This window comes from Oculina patagonica, chromosome 8 (assembly GCF_052425735.1).
Source record: "Oculina patagonica isolate OP01 chromosome 8, crgOcupat, whole genome shotgun sequence".
NCBI classification, from domain to species: domain Eukaryota; kingdom Metazoa; phylum Cnidaria; class Anthozoa; order Scleractinia; family Oculinidae; genus Oculina; species Oculina patagonica.
In genome coordinates, this window is record NC_135765.1 from 25,861,889 (window position 1) to 25,878,011 (window position 16,123).

General features: G+C 39.0%; 2 protein-coding genes across 2 annotated transcripts; one reads left to right on the forward strand and one right to left on the reverse strand.

Annotated features, from left to right (window-relative positions):
- Window positions 1-2,568: 2,568 nt before the first annotated feature.
- LOC144663774 (uncharacterized) lies at window positions 2,569-4,425 on the reverse strand. Its single transcript, XM_078524842.1, has 2 exons — window positions 4,264-4,425; window positions 2,569-3,612 (listed from the first exon to the last, which is right to left on the reverse strand). Exons 1-2 carry the CDS (start codon window positions 4,291-4,293, stop codon window positions 3,028-3,030), a joined length of 615 nt encoding a protein of 204 aa, XP_078380968.1. The 5' UTR covers window positions 4,294-4,425; the 3' UTR covers window positions 2,569-3,027.
- A 184-nt stretch (window positions 4,426-4,609) lies between these two features.
- Window positions 4,610-6,553, forward strand: LOC144662765 (uncharacterized). Its single transcript, XM_078523658.1, has 2 exons — window positions 4,610-4,729; window positions 5,515-6,553. Exons 1-2 carry the CDS (start codon window positions 4,700-4,702, stop codon window positions 5,968-5,970), a joined length of 486 nt encoding a protein of 161 aa, XP_078379784.1. The 5' UTR covers window positions 4,610-4,699; the 3' UTR covers window positions 5,971-6,553.
- Window positions 6,554-16,123: the final 9,570 nt, after the last annotated feature.

A 16,123-nucleotide genomic window follows, 5' to 3' on the forward strand; every position in this document is an offset into this window, starting at 1 on the left:
TTTTTCATCGGACAGCCCTCTTTTTCGTTCAAGCAGTCACGCTTCATTATTCAACATTCTGTTTGGTTCTGCACTGTCCGTCAGAAGCTCAAACTGATTACGATTATTGCTAGCCTGCGTAGCAGGCGTATTAGAAATTGTGGAAGGGAAAGAATCCCTCTTATACGCCTAGTACGCAGGCTAGAGATTAGCCTTATTGGGTCAGCCATATTGCGCTACCGGAATTAAGTATTTTTGTCCCGATCATCATCGACCACCAAGGCAATTTTTCCCCTTCCGTTTTTCAAGAAAGTGTGTCAAGTGAAGCCTTTCATAAAGCGTCACAGGAAGTCAATACACCATCAACGAAAAACCAACTTAAGTTACTCTTGCGTGGGGATCAACTGTCTTTTGGTGTTCTAAAGACATTTTTTCTTTCTACTTATCCTTTTTTAAACATTTTAAATTTCATTCAAATTTGGGTGTACCGTGTTTTCTCGATTAAACGCCGGGTCTCTAACGTGGAGTTAAAAATAGGCCCCTAGGGTATTTATTTAAGTTATAATTATAATTGTCAGTAATTATTATAAATCCTATATTGTCAGCGCAGCTATTTTTCCTTAATTTCTGGGAACTGTCCAATTTGGGATTAAATTTGGATAGTTTCAATTAGGACTTTCAGGTAAAATTCACAATCTGTCCAATTTAAAAAAATGGACAGTTTCGTATCAGCCAATCAAATCGAAGAAAAAACAACATGTGACGGATATTAGCCAATTAGCACAAAGCATAGCGTCAGCCCTGTAAACTTGTTCTGTTTTAGTCGACAATGGCGGAATTTTATAAGGCAAGTTTGCTACGTTTTTCTATTCCTTTTGAGGTTTTCAGCAATAGTAACAACAAAGAGAAATTTTCTACGTTGTCAAAAGAGGAGCTAGCTACACTAAGAAGCAAAAGCCAAGAGCAAAACACCTCCAATAGTACAAAACTTGGGTGAACGTAAGTGCAGCGAAGCGAAGCAAGAGATCTGTCAGATATTCATCGCCATGAGCTAGATGCAATTTTTTGTCGTTTTTTTGCTGAAATTCGAAAAGAAAAGACGGCGATGAAGTACGAACGATATAGTGGAACGGAGTATGTCAGATTCAAGAAGTTGTAAAGCTCTTCGGACACTTAGTTACGACTTTAATTGATTGATGCAGTGTTTTCACTCACTTTGTAGCAAGCTTCGCAAACTCAGGTGAATAAAATTGCACTGTTTTGTTTAAGTTTTATTTGTGAAGACAATGCTCTGAGTGAGTTGCATGTGCTGTGTTATGCCTACTATAATTGTTGAATGCTTTTCCCGTTCTGGACATAAGTTTATTGTTTACGCTGGATTGACTGACTACAAGCTATATAATTAATATGTAACCGGACTACATGCTTGTCCAATTTTGGAAATAATTAGATTAAAAAAATTCCTCTGACAGCCAAATTGGCTGCCCTCGGAATTTTTTTCATCAAATTATTTCCAAATTGCACAGCATGTAGTCCAATTACGTAGACAAATTAATAAGCTGTAGGTATATTAGCCAGATTCATCATGTCTCTAGAAAATACGATACGTGTACCTCCGCTTCTTTAATTGCGTGACAATACACTGTTTTTTGTCATTAAAGATGTGAATATTGTTCATCGTGGTGTAAGATAGGTCAATGAACGTTTATTCGTTTGTCTCACGATAGAATCGCTTTGAGATGTTGATAGAGACGTTTCGACTGCAATACTGCTAGTCTTCATCAGGCGATGAGGTCGATTGTTTACGCGTTGCTATTTATGCACGTTGGTTTCGATCCTCATTATTATTCCGACTAACAGATGTTGTTCCCTTAGAGGTCCGCTTTTTAGTTGAACGGCTGTTATGCTTTCTGATCTTAGGTATCCATGCTTCAGAAATTTCAATTCCGCTGTCTCTATTAATGTTATTAGAAAGGGTATAAGACTGCATTCTAATAATGTTTGTATCTGTTAGGGTCACGATCGATAAACCTGACTAAAGGAAAGATGCCCCGTTTCGTTTGCGTGCTTCGAAACAGCGGAGTATGAGCAATATGTATGAGCAAGCCGTATGTCTCTGTCGTGTTCTTTTATCCTGTCTTGCATCGCTCTCTCTGTTTCCCCTATATATAATTTGCCGCATTCGCATGGAATTTTTATAGACAACACCGTCTTGTTTGCCTGGTTCTAGGGCGTCTTTCAGTCGCACTAAGTAAGACTGAAGTGTCGTGTCTGATTTAAAAACGGTAACATTGACCTAACCTACACTGTACTTGTTTGCATGCAATCGATTGAGTGTGATCTGTGATGAGCTGCGAGCGATTTGACTTTAATTTGTGGTCACGAAGAAACAAAACAAATGTAAGCCTCAGGTTTCACATAATTCTTAAATTTTGTATGGGATATCTACATTCCTGGGTGGAGATGGGCTCTGTTTGTCCAACAGCACAAAAAAGGACCCAGACCGAGCTCGGCAATAGGTTGCTCTTGCAGCCAGCAGAGCGAGAAAATTAACCACTTTAGATACAAGAATGCATAACCTTGCTTTTATTACCTGCAAACCCATTAATACTATACGAATCGGGCTGAAATTTTTGTAACCTCCCAAAGTGAAACACGGTCGTTCCTAAAAAGAACTGCGTGGGAGGCTAGGATTTTTTGTTTAAACATAACTATTACAAAAGTGTTTCTCCTGTAAAAAACATGGTAACAATTTTGATATTTTTTTTTTACCCAATTATAAATCATCCTCGCGGAGACCCAGTGGCGGTTCCTCGAGACCGGAGGTTTGTTTTCCGCCGCCTTCTCGAGTCCGTGTCACCCCCTATTAACCGTCCCTGAGTCTCCTAGAACAAAGTAGCATGAAAAGCCCCTCCAGTTCCATAAACGACTTTTTTATGAATACAGTTAACTCTCTCGAAACGGACACCTCTATAAGACGGACATCTCCATTAGACGGACTCCTGGTGTTGGTCCCGTCCCTGCCGTTTTTCAGTCATTTTATTGTAACTAAATTCCCTCTAAGTCGGACACCTCTCTAAGACAGACACTATAAGCCGGTCCCGAAGGTGTCCGTTTTAGAGAGAGTTGACTGTAAAGCATTTCTTTAGTGTTCTTGCAAATCAGCGTTGTACTTAATTCGTTATGTTCTTGTTTCGAGGCAAACACGCCTGTAGTTCCAGTTTTAGCTGAAGCTAGCGTAGTCTTAGCGTAGTCCAGCCAAGCAATAGACGTTTCGTAGCCATTCCAAAAGGAAGAACGCAGAGACGGTGTTTTGCCTTTTCGGACACAACAGCCTTGTATTTCGTCCTTCTCATCCTCGGAAAAGTAGAACTCCCAGTCACCACCTCCAGCTTCGATGACAAACTCTCTTCCTGGCTGGGCAAAAATAAAGGCAGCGTTTGTAAGATCGGCCCCAGCATCGATTGCGTCGGGGATGAACGAGATGGCAGTTCGTAGAAATCTTAGGGTTGTTTGGCCAGTCTTGTTGAGATCTCCGTGCCTACCTTCGTTCCCACATTGTTTTGTAACTTCCTTTCCAAGAATCGTACGTGAAATTTTGTTTACGCGGATTCTTCTGTCACTCGGGTAGTCCTAAAAGAGATAAATTTAGAAGATGACAAAGATATTTGAACAAAATTTCACGGGAACGGGAGGTCGGTGGTGGCCGCTCGAAGAAGCCTTAACAGAACGCAAATTAATATGAAAACACGTTCTAAATATATGTAATAAACGCGAAAAATACAATGTAGCACTTCCTATTGAAGGGATTAAAGCGTCTGGGTGAAGCACGGATGATCTACCCACTGATTCTGTAATTATTCTCAACCCCACTCCCCCCCCCCCCTACCACCTGACACCCACCACCCCACCCATCCCAGCTTCTTCCGCCGCTCCACTTCGTTCCCAAAACACACATAAAGAATTTCCTCCTTTCAGGCCTCTTGCCTTTAATGAACATAAATAACTAGCTTAAATTAAAACACATCGTCCTCAATGGCTTCATATCTTAATCTCCCACAACTTGTGCTAGGCTGAAATTAAGCGAGCGCCGCAATTTCACAAATCTCGAAACTAACTTGCCCCTGCAGTCGATAAATACAGCAAATGCAAAAAAGTACGTCACAAACACTGAACATGATGTTATGACACAATGCAAATTTAAATATCAACTTTCTATTTGCTGTTAATCGGTAATTCTGCGGCAGTATGGGTATAAACTACTTCATAATATGTCATTCCTACCTCTGTCATTCTTGATTTGTTATTCCCCATGCTGTTACTTCGCGATCGACAGAATTGCTTCAAAATTGTTGTTAAACTTTATCGTGCGAAGCCTGGCTTGGATTGCCTTCTTTCATTGATCTTATTACATTCTTTGTCTGTGCAGCGATGATTAAGGAACAGTGATGTTTCAGTTTTTTAGGGTTTTGTCCCTCCTATCAAAAGAGTACAAATGATTGGCTGGTCTTTCAAGAACGCTTTAAAAATTGACAGTATGAAGTACTGCTGTTGGATTTTATTACAGCTTCTGTGACCTTTAGTCGGATAGATATTAAAATTTGATGACTCATGGGATTTTCCCTCGAAACTGAAAGTAAAAGGTGATCGTCCGTATTACAAGTTTGACGGCGTTTTTCAGCAAAACAACTTTGTAGTCGTTGATCGTACTACCTTCATCATGGGGAACATCAGATCAAGAGTGCTTGATGTAAGTTGTGATCGATAACACCAAGAAAATAACGAAGCAGTTAGATAAACGGGAAATATTTCCATCGGAAATAATTGTCAATAATTTATATTAACGTACGGTTTACTTTCATTTTTGGCAAACATTTGGCGTTGGAAAATATTCCCTTTGAGAACGCTTTTGCAAACAGATGGTTTTATTATTATTTCTTCTATAACGATCTCTGCATTATAAATCACCTATAAAACAGAAAACAACCAGGGATTGATATTGAGCTACTTTAATCACCAGACCAGTTTCTATATAGTCGCTTCGATTGCAGCGTTTAAATTTGATAACAAATAAATAAAAAAAAAGTAAGAAAGAAAGGAATATATAAATAAATAAATAAATAAATAAATAAATAATATTTCCACCAATTTCGTCGCTTATTTTAATAATAATATTATATAATGTAATTCCACACTTATTTAGTGATCGTACTCACCACTGCATGACTATTTGTTATAAGTCGCTACGTGATTATATATTATCATTTAAGGTCATCGGATACATGCTTCCTGTTACTGTCTGAAATACTGACAATAATACCCTACGACTGTACAACGGCGGGAGGAGACAACCTAAATTAGTTACTATTTTTCTTTCTCGAACTGTCAGTGAATTAGCCTTTTATAGTTCGCCGGGCAAGTGAGTATAAAAATTGAACACCCAATCAACACTTCCATTTCGCATACGATATGGAATTTTCCCTTTACGAATGAGGAAAGAATGTATTTATTTCACTAACTCCGTTTTCCTTTCAGCGTTATCCAGAGGAAGTGTTCATACAAGTAGACAAAATTACGAGTGTTGCTCTTGGGAAGGAGGTGCTAAAGCGATGCGGAGACGAGGATCAGCAGAAAAAACTAAACGAAACGAGGAAAGCAACTTTAAAATTTTTAAAAGCTGCCACCTCGTTCATCCCACACGCAATGGATGCCGGGGCCGATCTTACCAACGCTGCCTTCATTTTCGCCCAACCTGGAAGTGAATTTGTCATCAAGGCTGGAGGGGGTGACTGGGAATTCTACTTTACAGAAGAATCGGATGGAGAAATTCGCGGTCACTGTGTTCGTATAGGCTCGTTTTGTCGCTGGGCATGGGATAAATCTGTGGGAAATTTTGCTCGAATTTTGGGCGGTTTTGTTGTCAGTGCTGTCTTACCCGCTGTCTGGGGCCACGTTTCGCAGCGTTTGATGCCACCTCAGCAAAACAGCTAAGAAAATTCAACTTATACTTTAGAAAGCCCAAAAATGTTCTTGTGTCACTCTATTTGTCCTGGGCTGAACAAAACTAACATTGTATTATTGTAGCAAAACGAACACCGGCTTACAAGAGATCCTTGTTCAGAAAGTATAAAGGAACAGCAGCTCCTGAAGATTTGACGCGTGCAATTGCTTCTGGTTTACGTTGTGGCTGTTTATTTTTCAGTTGCTTAGTGTGTGCATTTTTATTTCGATGTCCGTTGATAGTGTTACTGTAATCAAGAAAAGGTAAAACAATTTGTATTGTAAAGCTCTGGTAGTAATCAAGTATTGGTCGTTTCATGGGATACCGTAGAATAACAAATTACGCAGTTGTTAACGGTCACCGATGACGATAGCTGTTGAACAAAGAAAACTTCAAGTGAAAAGCAAACCATTTGTGATTAATTTATTTGGAATACACCGATTTAAATTGCAATGAGGTCGCTCGTGCGATGAGTGGCTAAAATTTTATTCCGTTGAAAATTGGCAACTTTTAAATTTCCCATATTGTTAATCTATGCTTTTGTTCGTTTATTACAAAAATAAAGATGTCTTTAAAACATAGGCACGCTAAGCGTGCAGGAGTTATTTTTTTCAATTTATGGGGTGGCTTGGGGTGAGACTGAGTGATTGTTCTGTTGGGATGGTTTATGTCATGGCTTGAGCTATTTATGGCGGCCCACGGAGTCACTTTTTTGCACAAAATTTGCTTGCAAACAAAATATTTTTTACGTGCACTTTGATACATCAGAACTGTTTTATTCAATACGTAAATTTTCATCACTTAATTGAAAAACAAGTTAGAACTAATTTAATTATCAAAATGTCACGAAATGGCACGTTCTTATTCTGTTTAAAGCGGTTATTTTTTTGCTCGCTTTTTAGCAACCGTAACGTGATACTTATGTTTGTTACAGTATACTTTTGGCTTTTTGCCAAACACTGTAACATGATACTATTTTTTTTCTCATTTTTGTAACATGACACCTTTGTTCAATAGTCATTGAACGAAAAGTAATAAACGAATCAAATCAAAAACCACTCTCTTCGGGAAAGGTCTTTAAAGCGCAGTACACCTGCAGTATTCGTTTCCTGTCAGAACTGTTCAACAAAGATTTTGGTTCATTCACAACGTAAATTTTATTCAACAAACAAGAACTAAGGGTGCGTTTCTTTGGGAAAATCCAAAATTGGATCATTGATCTCAGATCACACGGATACTTTGCTCCCAAAGAAACGAAGAATCCGAAAACGGATTTTTTGCCATGACAACCCCGTAAACACATTTCGCACAGAACATAAAATATCAGCACAAATTTATTTCCTAGCTATCCTAGCTAAAATAATTTAAGCATACAAAATCTTTTACAAAAACCACACGTCGACGTAGATCTTCTTTAGCGTTAAGCACTATGTGGCGAGAAAGCATCTGAGAGCGAAGAATGATTGCGAAATGATCAGTGCAAATTTCACTCGTGACAATTTCAAAAGGATACAACTTCCGTAGGCACACAGTGGCTGTTCTAGAAAACCTGTATCCCGTTTAAAATGATACTACATACCTATCTGAAGCTACCGTTTCCTTTTATCGTGAAATATTTTTGTATTTTGATCGAAATAACCGCCTAATACTTTCCGTATGTCAGTGTTTACAAAGAGCGAACCTGTATTTTCACAGCAAAGACCGCTGGGCCATGGTACGTTTTTCGAATCCTTTCCCAAAGAAACGCACGGATCATGAATCCTAAAAATCCGGATTCAGATATGATCTGATGTATCCACTCGAAGTGTGGATTCTTCAGATCATTGATCCAAGATTAATCCATTTTCGGATATAGGTAAAGAAACGCAAAATCCGTTTTTGGATCAAGAATCCGGATTTGGATTTTTCCCAAAGAAACGCACCCTAATTGAGTTATCAAATTGTCACGGAATGGCACGCTCTTATTCTGTTTTTGCTATCGATCGTAGTTGCTTTTAACAGCAAAGTTAATACCTATACCGGTTCATTAAATGTTTGAACGAGATGTTTATAAGGTATTAACACAAACGCCACTTCTGAATTGGTGAATTGAGCAAGAAGCTCAAATAACCGAGTTGGAATTCGCGCGGTCCTGCCGAAAAAAATGGACAAACATAACTTGCGATCAGGCGTTCTTAGGACAAACATGAAACACTTGTGCAGTGTCACGCATAACAATCGTTTGTGCCATGATTGAGAATGCAAGTGTTAAATCTTAAAGTTCACTCTGTCATTTAGTTTTCTTTTGAAAAACGCAGTTACATGTGTATGAAAGAATCTCAATCGGATACATGTGTGCAGCGATGTGTTGAATTTAGGTTTACGCTGGAGTTATTCGAAAGGTTTCAAATTACCTTTGAAATATGCAAATTTTGTCCAGTTTTATAAACGGCGCCGGTTTTAAAAAGCAAAATTTGTATAACTTCTCTAAAGCTGTAATAACAATTGATGCCATTATCTGTGTTATTAATAAAGACAAGTTTCATTCAAGAAGAATTTAAAGAACTTTATGGTAAATTCACAAGAAATAAAACACGTTTATTTCCAGCTAGACGCGATGGCGCGACACAAGGTTGTATTGCCATTTGTTTATTTACGAAAGGCTTCACGGCTCCAATGTTTTTCACGTCGAATGTTTCTTTTGCCGACTACAGAATTTTTACAACACAAATTTAAGAACCGGTTTTATTTACGGAAACTCTTGCCTGAATTTCAGTAGCGACCAGAAAAAGACGTCTGAAATTCAGGCTACTGAAACTTTGATTAGGCGGAGCAGAAGTTTTTAGTTCGGTTTCTACCAATTTTATTCTTAAGACTCGTCGTTCGCCGTCTTTCTCGGACGGTTTGGAGTTTGGAGTTGGCGCCGGCGGAGTCTCCAGTAATATTAGGGAATCTGAAGAAGATTCCTTTCCAGTTTCCATTTCTTCGACTCTTTGTAAATATACCCACAGTATTAACATCATAATGACAACATTATTTTTTAAATCTGCTGTGTGCAAATGCTTTATGTTATTTTTACCACGGTCAGGAAAGCTAGGGTCTTCAAAACGAACGCTCGAATAAGACTAATAACAATTTTGTGTTGGGCCTTTTGCTGACGGCGTGTGCATTGTAAGCAGGCGAGCGTTAAGCAAAATACGTTTCAAATCCATGATAATTCACAACTCACCAATTAATCTTCGAGCTGAAATCTTTCAACGAAAACGAACTGCGAAGCACATAATTTCGTCAGATTACTTCGCCTTTATAAACTGCAATTTGATTGGTTCTGATAGTACCTGAAATCTGATTGGTGTGACAAACAAACATACTTCACTGACCCACTGACTGAGTCACGGAACATCGCGCCGACTAAAGAGCTATTTTGAAAAAATAACTCAAAAATGTATAAAACGTGGACTATTTGGAGACTTAACATAAATAGAAGCACTCGATCGACGCATGAAGTGGCGTGACATCATGACGTTATGTACGCATTCTAAATGCGCATTTAACAATGTGCGGGAAATTTACTGCACTTCGGACATTCAAAAGAGACAGCAAACCTATCCAAGAATGGTTTAAGGACTCAAGGTGATTTTAACCCTATCCAGACCGGGGGGTGGGTGGTGGGGGGCTGACTTTGAACGGTTATAATTAACTTTTTCAAGATTTAACCAATCGCTGCCAAACTTTGCGAGTTTACCTAAAATTAATCTGAGAATAATTTGATTGTATAGGTTGTTGTGTCAGAAACTTGTCGTCACCATGACAACGGCATTTTAACAGGCATGTTTTCCCACATTTGTAATTTTCCTGTTTCTGTTAAGAAAAAATAACTTTAATGCAATTATTTTCACCTTTTTACGGTTTTAAGGGCCTTTTATTTAGATTTGAGTACTTTGCTGTGATTTTGGGCGGTTTTCTGACGTTTTGGAAAAATTTTGAAATCCATGATGGCGGCTGTTTTGACGTCATGATGTAAGTGTCACCTGTGGTGACGTCGTTATCCCACGTGACGTATACCTAAAGATAGATTTTCGAACATACTATATATCTTCTAACTTTCATTGCGATTGCTTAAATAATATTGTAGTTACGGAAGGGGGGGAGCGGAATCCCCCTTCCCCGTCTGAAAGGATCCAAAAAGCGCGGTCTGAATCGGGTTAATCAACGGGGGCGTGTTTAAAACACGAAATGGCGAAATGGCGAAATGGCGAAACGGCGAAATGGCGAAATGATACTGAAGATAAAAGCCAAAGTTTTACGATATTACCGTTGTACTGGAATTTTCATATGTTGCCGAATTCATCCTTGTAGATAAGTCCCGAAAAATAAAAGAAACTGCAATCACAAATTATCCGTCACGTAGACCCGTCACGAACCTAACACGAACCTATGGGTAATTTGGATTCCAGTCTCTCCCTTTTAACAGGGCGCTGTTTGATACGCCTAGGACATTCTTGATCGAGATGTCGGCATTTCGTTTAGACATCGGAAGAAAATGATTTGTTTATCTGGTATTTGCCACCGAGTCTCGGCTATGAAGTAATGCTTTGAGCTCCAACATTCAAAAGAAATGGATTAACAAAACAAAACCTACTTTGCGATAAAGTCCATACACGATATCAGTGGCAAACGTTCTTTACACAGAAACGGAGTAACGTTCGATGTCTATATCAGTCCTTCGATACAATGTAAGCTCTGTAGTGCAGTGCAGATACTGATAGGCAACTTGGCAAGTACTAAATGAAAAAAATATTCTGGTGTGCTGCGACCTTTCACCAATACGTTCAATTTGGCGTTGTGATAAGTGACAAGTATTCATTATATTCCTGGGCCAGAACATTGAAATGTTCCCTTGAAATACATTCAGTCTAGACATGTAAACAGAACTACCTTGAAGTTCAAAAGGAAACCAAACTATAATATTTACGTGTATTTATCTTAACATTTTGCCATTTCGCCATTTCGCCATTTCGCCGTTTCGCCATTTCGCCAATCGCCATTTCGCCATTTTCGCCATTTCGCCATTTCGCCATTTCGTGTTTTAAACACGCCCAATCAACGGGTACACTCGTTCAAAATATAGTCCAGGCATTTTATCGCATAAAATAGGTCCACTTGTTACTAATTGCAACATGTCCTCTATAACATATCAAAAGTCTCTGAAAATCTGAGCAGGGGAAGGTGACTAAAAACGGATTTTTTTAGAACCCTGTATCGTCCCTGTACATTGCAGCATGGAAACGAGGCTCCTGTACTATCTGCTGTGTTGTTTGAGTTTAATGCCACGTTCAGTATGAGCTAAAAGAGAAAGAAAGATTGTTTGTGTGTTTTCCTTATAGTTAAGTCCAATTACATGTAGATTAGATCAGATAATTGCTTTAAGAAGATGATTAAATCTATAAAAATACACAAATCGACACAAAGCTTGTAGAAAGCGTCTGCGCTGTTGCTTATCCGTTTGATGTATTTAGCGTAGGAATTTGTTTTCTGCTAGCAAAGCTAAAACATAAAAAAGAAGTTTTTAAGCTAAAATAAACATGGATGTTATGTGCTAAGGTTATGCAGTTCAAAAAAATCATTGTGGCCTGCTCAGCGGCACTCAGTGCACTCAGTCCACTCAACTATGCATTTAAACGAGGTGGGTGCTGCAATGTATAATTCGATATTCAGTAACAACCTACCTCAAAGAAACCTAAAGAAAGACATTATTTTGATACAATAATATATAATGGATAAAGGATAGTACCTGGAGGTGGTAGTAGCCCCACTAGTACTGCTTCCTCCAGCACATGTCTCTTCATGTTTCCTCAACAAGTCCACTGGGACTTGGGAATGGCAGTTTACACATGTCACTTTTGGGCTAATGGAGATCTTTAAAAAAGGTTTGATTAATTATTTTAGACACTATCAATCAATGGCAACATTTAAATACAGTAGATTACTAATGGGCATCATATAGTGCTGTTAACTCATTGGTTTATTTTTTCTTTAATTAATAATTTCTCTTTTTATTATTATTAATTTTTCACTCATTCATTTCCATTGAAATTTTTCCCTTTCACTTTCAATAATTATAAGCAACTGTTTTACGTTTGTTTGTAGTTTTAAGTAAACTTCAACAAAGCCTATTAAGAGCTATTTTTTGATTGAGTCAAGCAAAGTAGGAAATGAAAATTTTGGACCACCACTCAAACTTTGCATGCAGTTAGATATTCAGGGGGGATGTACAAAAATGGCCTTCTTTAAGGTTGCAACCTTTTCGTTGTCATGGAAACAGCCATCTTTTGTTGGTGTCTCCAAACCTAATTTTTCACTCAGCACATGCTCTGAAATGTGAAAAATGTAAACAGCTGTTTCTCAAGTCCATTAAAAAACTGCTACTCAAGACTTGGACCAAATATAATAAAGTCATCATTCTAGTTTATATTGATGCATAGGACGTTTTTTTACATTAAATTCACAACGACTAATCAGTCAATTAACTAAGTGCGTTTTCAGCCATTTTGGTCGATTGGTAAAACATACTAGACGTTTATTTAAATTTCTCCAAAAGTACACCAGTTCCAGACCAGAAACTATGCAGTCAGTTTACACAGATATCCTAGTTGCTAAAACTGTAAAGATCTCTGCGGGGCGGGCTCTTTTATATTTGAAGGAATTTAATGAACGAACCTCAAAAATCAAGTTTTGCATATTTTGGCGAAATTATTATTTTGTCGGCTCACCAGCAAAAACACTTGCAACAGTGAAACTGCCCTCAGTCGCAAAGAATCTTATCTGTTGAGTCTTTTTCTAATCAAAACAATCATATTTAGCCTTTGTTTTGTTAGCAATATCGATCAAAATAAAGCTTATTACACAAGAATTTCTCCAGTTCACCATTGCCATAATGGCGTCGGTTCGTTCATCAAGCATTCATATTCAAGACAAAGTCAAGTGCCTGTACCTTTTTTGTGAGGATCATGTTGCTGTATATAAACCTTCAGGGACTGTTATCTTGCCAATTTAGGCACATCTGCACAAGTTATAGCAAGCTTAGCATCTTCAACTTCCCTGAGAGGACTTGAGTCAGCAAGCCACGACAAGGGACGTTTAGTTTTCATCTCGGATTAACACAATTTACGTTGTATTACTCCAGACGATAGCACCACTCACTCTTTAAGAAGATAAACTGTCTTGATGTACTAGTTTAGTGAAGAATCGCAATTTCTCGAGGTATTTTGTGCCATTTTGACTTCTTTGCTCTAGTATTGGAAAGGCCTCTAGAATTTTCTCATGTACGTGTTGGCTGTTGCCACCTTTGGAAAAAGCAAATGCTTCTTTCCTCTACACCAGCCAGAGCCATGGATACCTTCTCAAAGGCTGAAGGGGGAGTTGTGGCATTTTTTTTTTTCTAAACAGACGAATGTCTGTGTCCAGGTATTTCTAACGGGAATGCTAAGTTTTTCCCCAGTTGATGTTGTCACCATGCGACGTTTAGGTGCCGACTGCTTTCCACCTGTAGTGCTTGAGCTGGCACGACTGTTGTTGGGGGCTCTATATCCGAAGAGTCTTCTAAGTTCTTCGACAACTGTCGGAGGTGTCACAGGTGCCGCAGGTGTCAAAGGGGCCACATTTGACGATCCCTGTGGTCTATTTCCTAACTGGCTGACTGCATTCAGCAGATTCTCTGCACACGTCTTAATCAAATTTTTTTGTTTCCTCGTCACCCATGGTCTATGTGAAAGAAATCTAGGGTTAAACACCAACAACAGGCCATCTTTTCTTTCTGCATCTTAATTTTATGATATTGCATCAGTCAATTCCACCTGATGCCCATTTTCCCGCTTGGACAACAAATGCACCCCTCCCCCAGTGGGCATTTGTTCACCTTCTCTGTCCTTGTGGTGGGGAATTTGTTTACACGAACATAGTTTCAAAACTATGTGCACTGTGTTCGTCCATGACAAGGTTTCAGATACGCATTTAACAAAGCTGGTGCGAGAAGAGGATCAGAATCAACTATTGTTTAAATGACAATCACACCTCAGGGCATCTGAATGGTATCTCTGTGCACACATCTTTGTCCAATTCATTAAAAAAAGAAATGAATACCATGGGTAGCCAGGGGGGGATGGGTACAAAAGGTGGAATTGACTGATGTACAATCAGGAGCCATGGCACAATATAAGGACTCGTGTACTTATACTTCTGTTTTGTGTAGCTATATCAGCAATTAAATTTTGGTCATTATTTATCATTCAATCAGTAGGAGGGCAACTGTTTTCAATTGAACAATAACTGAATACCAATCATTTTCACCAACAAAATTTGCCCATTTTTTTTTACAGTAAGCATTTTCCTCCCCTGCTTCAAATATAAACAAAAATCGTATACTTTATTTTTGTTCTCTAGCAGTATTCTTGAAAATCCGTCGATATCCAAAAGAATTTTGTTTTCTATATTCGCGGTAATCTTAATTTCAGCTTATTGTGGCAAAGAGATCTAGTTCAAAAGTGATTTGCGATTGTTTATATCCGTTTTATCCGAGTTTAAGAGCATTCGATGCGTCACTTTCATGAATAAATCATATTCTAGGTACATATATTAAAGTATAATTACACTCACATTTTACCTCTGTTTTGCCCTTCGACGATCGCTCCACGTGTAAACTGAAGAGCCCGCGGTAGTGTTCTGCCGGCGGATGCAGAATACCAGCAAAGCATCTTGGGTATGGTGATCGATTTAGAAGTAGACTGATCGATTTGGAAGGTATCTAATCAATCTGAAAAGTGTCTGATCGAATTAACCTAACCGATTTAGCGTGAACGATGTAACTTGCTCGATTTGGAAGAAAACTGGTCAATTTGAGAAGTATTTGATCGAATTAACCCATCTGTTACGAGAAAATGCCGTTCGATTTAGAAAAGGTTTGTCGATTGAGTTGGAGTTATGGTGGTCATTTTGGAATGATGACATCCGATTTGTGATGTTGAATTTTGACAGTAATAACGCGCCATAATTTATCGCTTCGCGCTTCGTGCGTTATCTTTTTCTCATAACTTAGAAATCTCTAAATGAAAACTTTTCTAAAATGAAAATTTATCTGAACAAGAAATGCGTTAATAAAGTATTATTTCGATTGTCTCACGACGTAGTCACGTGTGATGGAGATCGCAACGTTTCGACTGCATACTGCTAGTCTTCATCAGGCGATAAGGTCGACTGGTTGTGCGTTAGCTTATAAAGCACACGGCTGCGCTGTGATTGGTTGGTTTTCAACAGCTCTGATTGGTGCATTTCGATCCTCAGTGTTCTGCATGCTGGTGTACTGTTGCTCCCTCGGCGGTCCGCCGTCGTACAGTTCTCCTGTTGTTGTGGTTTTTGATCGTGGGCATCCATGCTACAGGAATTTCAATTCCACTGTCCCTGTTGATATTATTAGGGTGAAGTCTTATGTGAATCGCCTCTTTGACCCGGCGTGTGTACCAGTGCGAGTCACGATCAATAAACTTTACCTCATTCCAAAGCGGGTAGTGTCCGGTGTTGTTGGTATGCTCTGCAACGGCGGAAGTCTGGTTGCGTGCGAGTCGGATGTCCCGGTCGTGTTCTTTGATCCTATCTTGCATAGGTCTTCCAGTCTCGCCGATGTAAACTTTGCCATATTCACAGGGAATCCTGTAAACAACGCCATCTTGCTTAGTCGAATCAACAGCGTCTTTCGGCCGTACTAGTTGTAATCGCAGTGTAGTTTCCGACTTGAAAACAGCGCGTACGCCTTGTTGTTGTAGGCAGCGGCGAAGTTGCTCGGAAAGACCTTTGACATAAGGTAGAACGGCAGTAGATTTAAACTCAGCCACGGGTTTAGCACTGGTGTTCGGTTTTCTAGTCTTGGTTATCTTTTGCAAGAAAGAAAAAAGGATAACCATTAGATACAAGAACAGATGACAGATGTTTTTTCTCCTTGGAGATTACAGATGGTGTTGTTACGAGGCGTTTAGCGCGTTCGTAAAGACACTTTACAATACCGCGTTTTACTAATTGAGGGTGATGTGAATCATACGCTAAGTATTGATCAGTGTGTGTAGGCTTCCTGTATACGCTGGTGGTGAGGCGGCCGTCTGGTTCTCTCGAAAC